Source organism: Prunus avium, chromosome 3, assembly GCF_965620075.1.
Source record: "Prunus avium chromosome 3, drPruAviu1.hap1.1, whole genome shotgun sequence".
Classification (NCBI taxonomy): domain Eukaryota; kingdom Viridiplantae; phylum Streptophyta; class Magnoliopsida; order Rosales; family Rosaceae; genus Prunus; species Prunus avium.
Window position 1 is genome coordinate 38,027,487 of NC_142286.1, and position 15,660 is coordinate 38,043,146.

General features: G+C 37.5%; 2 protein-coding genes across 4 annotated transcripts; both read right to left on the reverse strand.

Moving 5' to 3' along the window:
- Positions 1–1,053: 1,053 nt before the first annotated feature.
- Positions 1,054–7,160, reverse strand: LOC110755578 (amino acid transporter AVT1I-like). 2 transcript variants are annotated; one of them, XM_088250835.1, is made up of 3 exons: positions 6,911–7,160; positions 1,786–2,393; positions 1,054–1,709 (listed from the first exon to the last, which is right to left on the reverse strand). In XM_088250835.1, exons 2-3 carry the CDS (start codon positions 2,275–2,277, stop codon positions 1,194–1,196), a joined length of 1,008 nt encoding a protein of 335 aa, XP_088106961.1. In that variant the 5' UTR covers positions 2,278–2,393; positions 6,911–7,160; the 3' UTR covers positions 1,054–1,193. The 2 variants fall into 2 exon arrangements, with proteins under 2 accessions (XP_088106961.1, XP_021812499.2); XM_021956807.2 differs by lacking the exon at positions 6,911–7,160 and adding an exon at positions 2,705–2,961.
- A 3,386-nt stretch (positions 7,161–10,546) lies between these two features.
- Positions 10,547–12,410, reverse strand: LOC110760872 (amino acid transporter AVT1I-like). 2 transcript variants are annotated; one of them, XM_088250340.1, is made up of 3 exons: positions 12,140–12,410; positions 11,212–11,819; positions 10,547–11,105 (listed from the first exon to the last, which is right to left on the reverse strand). In XM_088250340.1, the coding sequence occupies exons 1-3, from the start codon at positions 12,309–12,311 to the stop codon at positions 10,590–10,592; spliced, it is 1,296 nt and encodes a 431-aa protein (XP_088106466.1). In that variant the 5' UTR covers positions 12,312–12,410; the 3' UTR covers positions 10,547–10,589. The 2 variants fall into 2 exon arrangements, with proteins under 2 accessions (XP_088106466.1, XP_088106467.1); XM_088250341.1 differs by lacking the exon at positions 12,140–12,410 and adding an exon at positions 11,976–11,999.
- Positions 12,411–15,660: the final 3,250 nt, after the last annotated feature.

Consider the following 15,660-nt stretch of genomic DNA (forward strand, 5'->3'; position numbering starts at 1 on the left):
TGAATCAGTTGCTGTATATTAATAGGCCATTTGCTCAATGTGAAAAGCAAAGACTTTTCTCATACTCTACACCAATGTCGGCAGGCCCCAAGTGAAGACCTAAATGTCTTCAATTTCAACCACTCATTTAATGCAACATAACTTCCTTCAAAACCCAACCAAAACCAGAACTTGCTTCCCCATTTACTACATGGGTCCCACATGGGAATTTTACCAATCTCACCAGTTTGCAACACAATTTCCCTTTGATCTGCTCTGTCTTGCCTTTCCTTTTCTCTATCTCTGTCCAAAATTAAAACTCACCCACCCGTTACCATCGCTGTGTAACCCACCCATTACCTTTCCTTTTCTCTATCTCTGTACAAAATTAAAACTCACTGACCCATTACCATCGCTGTGTAACCCACCCATTACCTTTCTTTTTCTCTATCTCTGTCTAAAATTAAAACTCACCCACCCATTACCATCGCTGTAACCCACCCATTACCTTTCCTTTCTCTCTCTCTGTCTAAAATTAAAACTCACCCACCCATGACCATCGTTGTAACTCCCCAACCCACCTCGCTATCTCTCTCTCTCTTTGGGGACTTTCGTCAAGCGCATTCAGTGCACCTAAGGGGTCAACAAGCTGCTGGTCAAGGGCTGCTCGCCTGAGACCTCCACAGCCAAACGCCGACATCCCAAGGGGTCAATTGACCCCTCTTGTCCCTTGGTGCGTCTGCCCCTGCTTGCACATGAAGTTGGTTAACATGTAATCAAAATCAGTTGCCGTGTAAGCTCTATTAATTTTAAAATTTATTAATGGAATAGCGCATTGCTGATTTTCCAAAACATTGCTCTTTATCAGTAATTTTTCTCTATGAGCTCTGTATCTTTTGTTCTACCACAACTACTGTCATTTTTTCAATGTCTGTATGTCCATGAATGTCTATCTTAAATCAAAATTGACAACACCCCTAACGAAGGTTTTCTTCGAAGGGCTCCCTGTATTATCCCCCAGGCTATTTTGTGGGGATATATCTAAATAACCTATAAAGCAAAAACTCAAACAGATTAATATAAAGTGCAGCAACAAGCTAAGCATTCCTTGTTTTAAAACTCACTGATCAATCACCATACACTAGCCCAAAAGAAGAAAAAAAAAAGAGAGGAAAGAACGAGAAAACTATCAACAAAGAGATCATTGGTACGACTCACAGGCTCCCTATTATTTCTACTAGAGCAGTGTAAGTGCCAAATACAATAACTGCAGCACTTAGTAGTAATATGCACCCTATAATCAACACCTCACATCCGAATCTTCGATACGTACCTGAAAGTTTCAGGTAGCAAAAGCATGGGAATACAATTGAACCTGTCACACTCAAAAATGCTCCAACAAGTGACATGAGATACCCGAAAAAGGGTATAGCCAAAGCTACTATTACAGTGCTGATTACTAAGGTAGTGCTGACTAATAGGCCAATGAACCTTTTATTGTAGTGACTTGGAAACTTCTTCTTGACAGCATTCACGATTGGAGTAGCCATCAAAGCATATTTGGATATTGGATTCACCAGGGTCGTGAATATGGCGACTTTTGAGCTAACGTTTCGAGTTGGGAGGTTTAAAGTTATTTGTGATTGAACCGTTGAACCAAACATTAGGTAGCCAAAAACTGCCATTGATGCATAAGTAATGGTGCATAGGATAAAGCAGAGGAGGAGGACCTGCAACAAATAAACAACAGATCAGAATTTCCAAAGCATGCTGAATTATGAAACTCAGGTGACATGTTTTACTTACACTGGAGAACTGATGCTTGTTTTTCATTGAAGTGTACAAGATAGGGAACACTGGATGAGCACAATAACAAAAGGCATATAAGCTAACAGCAGTAGGGATTCCATTCCAGTTAACTGGTGACCCCGCTTGATGAAATCCAATTCCATCGAAAGAACCAATCCACAGAATTGAACCAAGGATGATTGCAGAGGCTAAAACCCCACTTGCAGAGACATAAGAAAGAAGGCTCAAGTTATCTAACCAAACTGTTGGGAGAATAATGAGGGCAACAACAACTATAAAGCAATATTTTCCACCAATTCTTAAACCAGCCACTTCCAATTCCACGCCTGGAAATATGTTATGCAAGTTGTCCCCTTCCAAAATCAGTAAACCTGTTGAGATTAAGTAAAGTTCTATGTTCATGACAAATGACAACCATATCCTTCCCTTGTTCCCAAATGCACGTTCGCCTATATCCGGATAAGTTCTGATACTAGAATCCATATCCATGCATCTTTTAATTAGCAAGCCTGTGTAAAAGCATGAAGCGGCGATTGTGAAAAGAAGTATCAAGCTTAACCATCCTCCTGATGATAGTGCATAAGGAACTGAGAGTATCCCTACTCCTGAAAACCAAAAAACAAAGTACAATTTTGGCATTAAAACTTATATTTTGCTTGAGCTGGTACTGAAAAGCAATTTAGATGAAAATGTAACAATTCATACAAAGATACCAAGACAGAAACCCCAACAAAATTTGACGAGAATTAGATAACCTGACAGCGCATTGAGTCAGGTTATCTAATTCTCGTCAAAGATCCAAAGCAAGAACCCCCAACTATAATAACAGTTTATGACTTAATTAATTAATTATTAACCTGGCTTGTCAAAAATTAATTTGGAAAGAGAAAGAACTTGTTATGAGAAAGTAGATTACCTGACAGCGCATTGAGTCCATTGAAAAAGGTTTTGAGAAAAGAGGTTGTATCTGTAGATTCATGATGAAAGTTAGACTCTACTTCTTCTACCTTATTGCTTGCAGGCTCATGTTGTCCCTCATCAAGGATAAGAGGCAAGGTCAAGGATGATTTATCTGGACACTCATCCATTGGTGAAGGGAGAGAGAGAGAGAGAGAGAGAGAAGTTGAACTCTTGAGCAGGAGAGTAAGAATGGATCCTAGGACACATATGTAAACCTTGTGAAATTATGTGTATATATATATAGTCTTTCAAATAGTTAAAGGTGGCAACTGTGCGCCATATTTGTTTTGCCCTAATAAAGAATCATTAATAAGTTAGGTGGATTCAGAGGACAGTCAATCAATGCAGCTCGAAGCCAAGTAGGAACAGAAAAAGTTTATTTTCCTATATAAAAAGCCAAGACTGCGGCCGTAAATAGCACATGCACACAGGGAAAGGTTCCTTTTGCCTAAAAGAAAATTAGCTATTCATTAACGTGCAGAAAGGTCTATCATTTTCAAGAGTAATTATGTGGTACATCGATTGTATACAATACAACCACTCATGACAGGCATGTGATGTTTTTTAAAAACAATGGGAACCGGCTGCTCTGGGTAAGAGCATTCACAGTGGGGGTGTAAATTCGGGGGTGTAAAGCCACTTTTACATCCCCTTTACACCTCCGGAGGGTGTAAATACGTTTTTTGCACCAATGGGAAAAGATGTAAAAATAGATGTAAAGCCACTTTTTCTTCATTTTTCTTCTCTTTTCTCGAGTGGGTCCCGCCTGCAAAAGATGTAAAAATATATGTAAATGTACATTTTATTTTACATCTTTATGGTGGTGATGTATATTTACAACCCTTTACATCTCCCCATTAGAGACGATTCCGGTGACAAGGGGTGTATATTTAACATACACCCACATATACACCCTCCCATTGTGGATGCTCTAACAGGTTAAAAGAAGGGGAAAAAAACCGGCTGCTTTTCATTTAATTTTTTTTATTCCATTTCTTTCTAAAATTTCTGGATTTAGAAATGAAGGAATTTAAGGATTTAGTACCCCAAATGCGCAAAGGATTAATTCCATTTATTTCATTAATCTTGAAAAATTACTTCATGTGACAGGTAATCTCGTAGAAATGGTGGTAGCATTGAGTTAACAACAATGGTGTATTACTCCAAAACTATCGTTTTTAGCACATAATTGTAAGTTATGTAATGCAATTGCAATTTCGATACCGCAAAAGTAAAGCGTTTGTGAGCAAATATATTTAGGGTATACTGCCGAATTGCTCCCTGAACTTGTACATAACTCTCAATTTAACCCCTGACCTTTTTTTTTAGCCAATTACAGGCTCGAATTAAATTTTATTATCAATGTTCCCCCCACCGTCAAAATTCAAACATTTAATCCAATTTGCCGTTAAATATGAGGGCAAATTGGTCATTCCATATGTTAAAAATAATTAAATACTGTAAAATACAATAGTATGACATATAAAATGAAAAAAAAAAATCATTTTAATAAACAGAGGGGTGGGACCCACCCACCCTTTCTTCTTCCTCTCTGCCTCTCTCCCTACGACTCCCTCTCTCTGCAACCAAACACCAAACCCTTTCTTCCCTCTCTCCCTACGACTCCCTCTCTCTCTGCAACTCTCTCCTCTCTGCAACCAAACACCAAACCCTTTCTTCCCTCTCTCCAACCAAACACCAAACCCTTTCTTCAAACACCCTCTCTCTGCGACTCTGCCCCTCTCTATCAATCTCTTTGCCCTTTTTTTTTTCTCTCTCTCTCTCTCTCTCTCTCTCTCTCTCTCTATATATATATATATATATATATATATATATATATATATATATATATATATATATATATATATATGCAACCAAACCCATCAACCCCCACCCTGCAAACAGCCCCATTTTATTCAGATCTTGAATCCATTGATGAGTTGTGCGATTTAGGGTTGAGATTTTGGGAGAAGGGGCAATGAACTTGTGAGGTGAAGAGGTTTGAACCTTTAAGGCTGTGGGGAAAAAATCAAAGGGTAAAGGCGCGTGAATGGGTTTGCAGTGGTTATGGGTTCGTGGGGGGGGGGGGGGGGGGGCTGTGGGTGAAAAAAATCTGGGTTCGTTTGGGGGGTGGGTTTGTGGGTTCTGGGTTCATTGTGGGGTGGGTCTGTGATGGGGGATGGGGGGAGCTCGAATGGAAAAGGGAGGGGAAGAGAGAGAGAGAGAGAGAGAGAGAGAGAAAAAAAAAAGATGAGCTTGAGAAATTGCTTTGGCAAGAAGAAAAAAAAGGTGGGATTTTGTTGCAGGTCAAGGGAGGATAGGTTGGAGAAGAAGACGCAGGGAGTGGGGTGGGTGGGTCCATAGGATTTTTTTTTTCTTTTTTTTTCTTTAATTTTTTTTTAAAATATATTTTTTAAATGATTTGATGGATTATTGGATGAAATGTTAATGATTTTGACGGCAGGGGAACATTGATAATAAAATTTAATTCGAGCCCTTAATTCGCTAAAAAAAAAAGTCAGGGGGTAAATTGATAATTATGTACAAGTTCAAGGGGCATTTCGGCAGTATACCCATATATTTATGTATATGCAATTGCATTCCGCCCTTTTGTTGGTTTTTAACTTTTTTCTTTTTTACTAGAAGGCTCATTAGCTCACACTCTTATAATGTATTCAAAGATCACCAAATTTCCTCCTTTTGGCTAGATGACCTCTTTTTTGTGTGTGTTCATTTGCATGACAATACAAATAATCTACAACTACCTAAAAGCTATCGAAAATTAAATGTGATATCATCTATTTTCTCTAACCGAGACTATATGTCACATAAATAAGAAATAAGATCTCAAAAAAAAAAAAAAAAACAGAAACAAAGAAAACACTCACCTAAAATATTTTGTAATACATTTAGCTCAATTTATAACTTGTAGAGTACACAAATGTTAGCCCCTAAATATTAGGCTCTCAGAAGAAGGTGAGAATCTCACCAAGCATGCATGAAAAGTCCAAGTGAGCATACACCTTCCTGCAAATGAGAGGGAGGTAGAGAGCGATTATTTAAACACTATGATGGTATCTCAAAACACAGATTTTAGTGTAACAAAAATGCACTTTTCCTAAATCCTTAGACAGAACAACCGATCTATAGCAGTTACGGCAATCATAGCAACCAATACCAATCATGAACATTACATTTGAACCATACACTTACAGATTTGGCAATAAATGCTTTGAAATGGTAATGTCAACCCAAGACACTAAGCTTCATTGTGAGGTCACTAATCTACATTGTTGAACTTGCAGCTATAGTTATTTTTCGTAGAATTGCATATACCCACGCAATTTGATAGGGCATGTGTGCAATTCTCGATTTACAATATGCAATTGCATAGTATGCAATTTTGTAACGTCTATGTGCAATTCTTAGTTTACTGTATGAAATTGCATTCAACCTTTTTTTTTATTTTAGGGGGATCAATTATTGCATAAAATGTATGCAATTACATATTCGGGTATGCAATTGCAAATAAACAGTTGCATCAAATTAAGAACCCACATGCAACTATTGGTAAGGGATCAACTATTAAAGAGATCGACTTGTGTAAATATGACAAAAAACCTTTGTCGGACAAAGAATATCAAGACAGAACGTTCTGCCTTGATGCCTATATCCATGAGTTCAATTGCCATCCACAGCTCAACACAATGAAACATAATTTAGAACACGACAGAAGAAAAACAGAACCTCAAGCCACCTGCAATTGGCGGCGCCTCAAGGACCTTAAATCTGCTAGCTTTCATTCGTGCTATTTGTCATACGATTTTCACTACCTTCATCTGTCATCTGTCTTAATTGAGTTACAACCTCAACCTCTAAGGATTCCATTACCATAGTTATTAATGAATATGTAACTACTTTTCTCATCAGTCGGTTACTCCAAAAAAAAGGTTTTACAGAGGAACTGTTTTTCTGTTTTCAATTTTCTTGACAGGTGTTTTGTTGCAATAGTAGAGTAATTGCATCCTTCAATCCTTCCAATTAATACCAAACAACTCAGGCAATATGCACTCAATACATTGTTCAAGCTATAGCCTAAGAGCTGAGACACTGCTGAATTTGAGCTATTACACAAAAATGAGATAATGACAGAGCATAATACCCTGTTGATCATTTGGAGAGCCTTGTTCGACTGCTGGTGCAAGTGAAGTGGCGGAGGACGTAGGCGAGGTCAGCTTCGGCCTAGTCTTCTGAACTGACACCTTTCGCCTTCAAAGCACCGCTGTCTCTCTATCTCCTCTCCGATGGTTGTTGCATCTCGGTGTCGGCAGAGATGAGACGCCCAGATTCCGATCTGGGGACATAGATGAAGCTTGGATTTCCGAGAGAGAGATCGCAGAGATGAGATGAAGTGCACGCGAGGGGTTATTCTTTGTTTTCTCAGTCACGTGGATTTCACGTGCTCCTTAAGAAAAATGGCTAAACAAGTCCCTTGATTTTTAAAATAAAATATGAACCATTGGATGAGTCGTTGTACCGGTACAATCGATGTACCACAGAATTTTCGCATTTGGCATTTTCAAACACATGATCCAATTTTAGCCATGGAAGTCTCATCACTGTTCACGTGCGTCCGATTTGAGAAGAGTCCAATACAATTTGAACACTAGCATAAAAAAAACAATGAAGTGTGGGGCCATCCATGCCCGTGAATTCCATAAAGATAGGTTCAGCGACCCCAATGCAAAGAAAATGTTGTTTAAGTAGAAGACATTGAAAAAAAAGCCAAATTAACAATATAAATGTGTCAGATATAACACCGATTCCAGCAATATACAGCAGCCCGGGCAGGACAGCGCGTCCTTCCAGCGAGCCAAGTTTGTCCTGGCAAGCCGTGGGTCCCACGAGATTGAGCTGGCCCTCAGACAAAATCAGCCATTGGAATAGCTTGGGTTTGCTGACATCATCACTTATATCAGCAATCCAAAAATTAAAAATAAAAAACTTCTTGCTTCCTCTTGCCTTTTACCATGGCAAATGGTCGGAATTGCTCTAACAAGCTTCTTGAGCCACTGAAAAAGAAGAAGGCAGATTGAGAGAAGATACCTGATAAGGCATTGAGTCCGTTAAAACAAGTCATGCAAAATGAGGTGCTTATTTGATGACCAGAAACAGACAAAGATAGAATGTGAGAGAGGAGGTTGTCTATGTGATGGGCTAAATGATTTGATTTCGCAGGTGTTAAACGTTGGATCAACAAAAGAAGGAAAACGTGATGAAAGCAGCAAAAGGGCTAAATGATAATGTCGTTTCGAACATTTTTTGGCTGAGGTGTCTGTGACTTGATCTACTTGCATGGTCATGGCTCTGGTGAATCTGTCTCCATTCACCCATTCCCCCATTCTTTGGGAGGAAACTGAAAAGCCCTGCATCACATGTGTTCGGTTTTTTTGTTCTTCTTATTTTTGGTACAAACAGATCCAAATGAGCTTATTATGCTGGTATCGATTGTTTTGGCTTCTCCTATATTAATAGGATAATATTAATGTTGATTTTTCTATTCCTATTTAATATTGATTTTCATGTTACCAGAGCCGGCCTTGGTCCAGGGCTACAGCCCGGGGCCCAAAGCTGAGAGGGGTTCTTTTATTTTTTTAAGCCTATGTATATGTGTATATCAAAAACAAAATAATAATAAAAGAAATAAAAAGGAAAAGCCAAACCGTACCACCAAAGAGGAAGCCAAACCAATTTTCAATCACTTTCAATATTCTCAATCTCAACAAACGTATTGAGGAAGGAAGCAAAGTCAGTTCTTATTTATTAATTATATAATATAATATAAAATAAGGATCGACAAAACATGAGGAAATCAAGTAATCAACAGACCTTAGCCATAAAAAGAAAAAAAAACCCAACCAAGAAGTTCATGACGCAAGCAATTTTTTTTTTTTTCGGTGATTCTCGTCTTCTCTAACACAAAGTTAGAAAACAAATCATCCACAAGCTATACCAAGTGCCTTTCTTTGAAGGTAATTTTTATTTTATTTTATATAGATATATATAGAATCTAGATGTAAATTTTTTGTAAATTATAATACATATCTTTATTAACTTTTTTTAAAATTATTTGATTCAACACAAAACTTAGCTAGGATTCTTGTTCTTTATAATTGGAAGTTTCAAGTTGATTCCAACCCAAAAAAGAACTCGGGCGCATATGAATATGATCCAAGAGTGGTGATGGGCAGGCCAGGTTGATTGTCCGTGGGCTTCTTTTTCCTGTTTCGCTTTGGACCTCTTGAATTTTGGGAGCCGCATATGATTTCTAAAACTGCAACTAACTAAACAAATATTGTTAGTTTTTATTTATTTATTATTTTTTTAATACAAGTAATAGTTAAGAGGAATAGATTTCTCACACACACGTACAATGTGTCATGAAGATTCGAACCTAAAATCGCTTATCTCCAAGTTTCTAGTAGGCTATAAACCATGTTGATGTTGGTTTTTAGCTAACAAGTGCTCATTTATTAGTACCGACTTTTCTGTTTGGTTAAATAAATGGGACAGTTTCATTGGAGATATAAGAAAGAAGTAGATAGAAAAGTTGTAGAGGATTATTCTCATCAGTCTTTCTAGGGTAATGCTATCAACACTCATTTAGATCCATGCACTTTAAAAGTAATAAAGCTTATAATTTGTTAACAGGTGAATTTGTATATAACGGATTAAGACATAATCACACACATAACACAAGTGTTTGAGTGGTTCACCCATAATGGGGTTACATCCACTATAGTTTATAGCTTTGTATTTGTATTTAAATATGGAGATTACATTGTACATGAGAGAGATATGAGGAGAGAGGCTTGAAAGCTCTAGTAGAAGAGAAATAGAGAGCTTGAGAGATCCTTGAGCAGCTCTTGGAGAAGTGGCAGCTGCTCTCCCCTTTGCTTGGAGGTGATGAGCTCCTTTTTGTAGTCCAAGTAGTGGTAGAGAATGCATGACTCTCCTTGATTTAGGGCCTTGGTATGAGAAGACATAGGAGGGGGCATGGCTAGCTCTTCCTTGTTTGGTGGGATGTGAGGTATGACAAGGGTTATCCCTTAATTAGTGGGATTTGCTTAAGGGGGAAAAGGTGAGGCCAGCATGGTGTCAACATAATTTTTTGGCACTCACAAAATTAAGTGCAAATAGCACTTACCTTTTTCTAAAGACGCATTGAGGAAGGTTATGAGAGAGACGGGTGAAGAAGACGGCAGGGAAGAGTTGCGTTGAGTTAGGCGGGTCCATCCATAAATTCTTTTCTGGCTATGATTCTCGAGCTGATTATGAGGGCATCTACCAGTTACTAGATGTATTGAGCTTGCACATGGAATTGGTTAACATGTAATCAAAATCAGTTGCCATGCAACCTCTATTAATTTCAAAATTTTATTAATGGAATAGCGCAGTGCTGATTTACCAAAACATAGCTCTTATCAGTAATTTTTCTCTACGAGCTCTGTATCTATTGTTCTACCACAACTACTGTCATTTTTTCAATGTCTGTATGTCCAAGCATGTCTATACCTTAAATCAAAATTGACAACACCCCTAACGAAGGTTTTCTTCGAAGGGCTCCCTGTATTATTCCCCAGGCTATTTTGTGGGGATATATCTAAATAACCTATAAAGCAAAAACTCAAACAGATTAATACAAAGTGCAGCAGGTTGTAACAAGCTAAGCATTCCTTGTTTTAAAACTCACTAATCAATCACCATAAACTAGCCCAAAAGAAGAAGAAAAAGAGAGGAAAGAACGAGAAAACTATCAACAAAGAGATCATTGGTACGACTCACAGGCTCCCTATTATTTCTACTAGAGCAGTGTAAGTGCCAAATACAATAACTGCAGCACTTAGTAGTAATATGCACCCTATAACCAACACCTCACATCCGAATCTTCGATAAGTACCTGAAAGTTTCAGGTAGCAAAAGCAGGGGAATACAATTGAACCTGTCACACTCAAAAATGCTCCAACAAGTGACATTAGATACCCGAAAAAGGGTATAGCCAAAGCTACTATTACAGTGCTGAATACTAAGGTAGTGCTGACTAATAGGCCAATGAACCTTTTATTGTAGTGACTTGGAAACTTCTTCTTGGCAGCATTCACGATTGGAGTAACCATCAAAGCATATTTGGATATTGGATTCACCAGGGTCGTGAATATGGCGACTTTTGAGCTAATGTTTCGAGTTGGGAGGTTTAAAGTTATTTGTGATTGAACCGTTGAACCAAACATTAGGTAGCCAAAAACTGCCATTGATGCATAAGAAATGGTGCATAGGATAAAGCAGAGGAGGAGGACCTGCAACAAAGAAACAACAGATGAGAATTTCCAAAGCACATGCTGAAGCAAAATAGTAAGAATTTCATTTAAGAATTATGAAACTCAGGTGACATGTTTTACTTACATTGGAGAACTGATGCTTGTTTTTCATTGAAGTGTACAAGGTAGGGAACACTGGATGAGCACAATAACAAAAGGCATATAAGCTAACAGCAGTAGGGATTCCATTCCAGTTAACTGGTGACCCCGCTTGATGAAATCCAATTCCATCGAAAGAACCAATCCACAGAATTGAACCAAGGATGATTGCAGAGGCTAAAACCCCACTTGCAGAGACATAAGAAAGAAGGCTCAAGTTATCTAACCAAACTGTTGGGAGAATAATAAGGGCAACAACAACTATAAAGCAATGTTTTCCACCAATTCTTAAACCAGCCACTTCCAATTCCACGCCTGGAAATATGTTATGCAAGTTGTCCCCTTCCAAAATCAGGAAACCTGTTGAAACTAAGTAAAGTTCTATGTTCATGACAACTGATAACCATATCCTTCCCTTGTTCCCAAATGCACGTTCGCCTATATCCGGATAAGTTCTGATACTAGAATCCATATCCATGCATCTTTTAATTAGCAAGCCTGTGTAAAAGCATGAAGCGGCGATTGCGAAAAGAAGTATCAAGCTTAACCATCCTCCTGATGATAGTGCATAAGGAACTGAGAGTATCCCTACTCCTGAAAACCAAAAAACAAAGTACAATTTTGGCATTAAAACTTATATTTTGCTTGAGCTAGTACTGAAAAGCAATTTAGATGAAAATGTAACAATAGGAAATCATACAAAGATACCAAGACAGAAACCCCAACAAAATTTGACGAGAATTAGATAACCTGACAGCGCATTGAGTCAGGTTATCTAATTCTCGTCAAAGATACCAAGCAAGAACCCCCAACTATAATAACAGTTTATGCCTTAATTAATTAATTATTAACCTAGCTTGTCAAAAATTGATTTGGAAAAAGAAAGAACTTGTTATGAGAAAGAAGGAGATTACCTGACAGCGCATTGAGTCCATTGAAAAAGGTTTTGAGAAAAGAGGTTGTAGCTGTAGATTCATGATGAAAGTTAGACTCTACTTGTTCTACCTTATTGCTTGCAGGCTCATGTTGTCCCTCATCAAGGATAAGAGGCAAGGTCAAGGATGATTTATCCGGACACTCATCCATTGGTGGGGGAGAGAGAGAGAGAGAGAGAGAAGTTGAACTCTTGAGCAGAAGAGTAAGAAGATATCCTAGGACATATATGTAAAGCTTTGTGTGTATATATATACATAGAAGTCTTTCAAATAGTTAAAGGTGTGCGCTATTTTTGTTTTGCCCTAATAAAGAATCATTAACAAGTTCGGCGGATTCAGAGGAGTGTCAATCAATACAGCTCGAAAGAACCAAGTAGGACCAGAAAAAGTTTGTTTTCTAAACAAGTGTACGAATTTTTGCACAGGTAGTATTTTATAGATACACAGAACATGGAAATACATATACAGGCGAAACAAAAACAAAAGAATACGACAGTATGCTGTCGACGGACAGAGACTTATCTTCAAATTTGATTAGCTAATATACGAAAATAACAAAAACAGCATGTGCTCTATATTTCTATAACTTACAACCCAAATGAAAGTTGTTATTGTAACAAAATAGACATGTGTCAAATATTAAGGAGGATACATGTTAAGTTAAAGTGGTGAGTAAAAATATTTTTTTATATAAAAAGCCCAAGACTACAGCCATAAATAGCATATGCTCACATGCACACAAGGAAAGGAGTTATTTCTCATGTTTTCCCCCCCTATTTTTTCATATATCATACGATTATTTCTCATATTTGAACTTATCAAATATAAAAAAGCAATTAATTTCCATTCCCACGGCTACTTTTCCGTGAATCAAATATAAATAGCTATTCATATAATGTGCAGAAAGGTCTATCATTTTCAAACACATAATCCTATTTAGCCACGGAAGTCTCATCACCATTCACGTGCATCCGATTTAAGAAGAGTCCAATACAATTTGAACACTAGCATAAAAAAAACAATGAAGTGTGGGGCCATCCATACGCATGAATTCCAGAAAGATAGGTTTAGGAACCCCAATGCAAAGAAAATGTTGTTTAAGTAGAAGACATCGAAAAAAAATGCCAAATTAACAATATAAATGTGTTCAGACCCCAAAAAAAAAAAAAAAACAATAAAAATGTGTCAGATATAACAAGCTTCTTGAGCCACTGAAAAAGAAGAAGGCAGGTTGAGAGAAGATACCTGATAAGGCATTGAGTCCATTAAAACAAGTCATGCAAAATGAGGTGCTTATTTGATGACCACATCCAGCTTCCTCTACGTCGTCATATAATTTGTCTGGCTTCTGATGCTGCACCAGAGGCGTGTGAAAGGCAAACCCGTCATCACGGTTTTCTGCATCCATGGCCCAGCGACACACAAACAGACAAAGATAGAATGTGAGAGAGGAGGTTGTCTATGTTGATGGGCTAAATGATTTGATTTTGCAGGTGTTAAACGTTGAATCAACAAAAGGTGGAAAACGTGATGAAAACAGCTAAATAGCTAAATGATAGTGTCGTTTCGAACATTTTTTGGCTGAGGTGTCTGTGACTTGATCTACTTGCATGGTCATGGCTCTGGTGAATCAGTCTCCCTTCCCCCATTCCCCCATTCTTTGGGAGGAAACTGAAAAGCTCCGCATCACATGTTGTATGCTGATGTAAGACCATTTGGTGGTGGAATTTAATATTTATTATGAAACAAAGAATTAAAAACGAAAGTGTGGAAGCTAGCTATAATGTAGGAGAAAGAAAATCTTCTTGGTGGGGGGTTGATTGAATTTTCATTCAATCATTAGTTATGCAACAGAAACATATATGTGTTCGGTTTTTTCATTCTTGTTGTTTTTGGTACAAACAGATCCAGCTGAGCCATAAGGAGCTGATATCCAATAAAGGATTTATCGGATGACTATTAATGACCCTCTTATGATACCTGCAACGTTTAGCATGAGCAAAGTGAGCGACTGCATAGGCCCCACTTTAAAGGGGGCCCCACATTAAATATTAATTTATATTAATGTGTTGCTGTAGCTTAATAATGATATTAGTTTAATAACATTAATATTCACTTTTCATTTGTATTTCAATACAAAATACGCTTTTTATCACAAATGATCCTTCAGGTTTACAAAATTATCACGAATTATCTTTCAGTTTTTTTGTGACATTAATACTCCTTCAAGTTATCATCTACCCATCAAAATAATTCTTACCAAGAACGGATCCAACCGCAAGCTAACTTGGGCTATAACCTATATGGCTTTTATTATTTTCCAACCCAAAGTCACATTTGTAGACAAGCTGTAGTTTACACTGTAACAAAGATTAAAAAACTAACCTGTATACTTTGGCTGTTTCCCCCCTTTTCAAAACTCCTTTGACTTATCCATCTAGTCACTCTTGTAAGAAGAATAATGCCTATTTGACTTTATGAACCCAGATATTCCTTTTGCAGATCAGTTTTATCAATCAAATACCCAAAAAATCCAAATTTCGCAAATTGGAAACCCCAAATAGAGAGAGAGGACCAAGGAGGAAATGGAGGGAAAATGTTATATACTGCAGTTTAGAGCGCCAAAATGGAGGGACCGAGGAGGAAATGGAGGGAAAGGGTGATGAGGGTTGAGTGGAACGATGAGATTATCATTCAAAAAGCAATCACGTGATTGCACGAGATTTTTTTAACATCAGTTTTGACAGAAATTAATATGAATGACTATTTTGATGGGTAGATGATAACTTGAAGGACTATTAGTGTTACAAAAAAATTTGAAGGACGATTCGTAATAATTTTGTAAACCTGAAAAACCATTTGTGATAAAAGCATAAACGACTGATATTAGCATTTATTCATTGTATATACGCATGTATCTTAATATTTTTTTCGAACTTCAGCCTTCAACCACTCAGATTTTGTTTTTCGTCATTATATGTATTATGTAGCGGGTCAAGTTAGGAGAATGGTTGAATAGACTAAACTTGTAAACTAACTATTTCTTTGGTCTTTCAAACATTCCTGGGGCCAAATCTAGACGCCCACGTGTTTAATGATAATGTATATCCACAAAACAATATTTAATATCAAGTGGCCACTTATGTCCACCGCCTCTGTATCTCAAACTTGGCCAAACTATTGATCCCAACCAAAAAAAAAACTCGGGTAAATATGAATATGATCCAGGACTGGTGATGGGCAGGTCAGGTTGATTGTCCGTGGGCTTCTTTTTCTTGTTTCGTTTTGGGCCTCTTGAATTTTGGGAGCCGCATATGATTACTAAAACTGCAACTAACCAAACAAATATTGTTAGTTTTGTTTTTCTATTTTTTAATACAAGTAATAGTTAAGGCACGTACAATGTGTCATGAAGATTCAAACCTAAAACCGCTTACCTTAAAGTTTCTAGTAGGCTATAAACCATGTTGATGTTTGTTTTTAGCTAACAAGTGCTCATT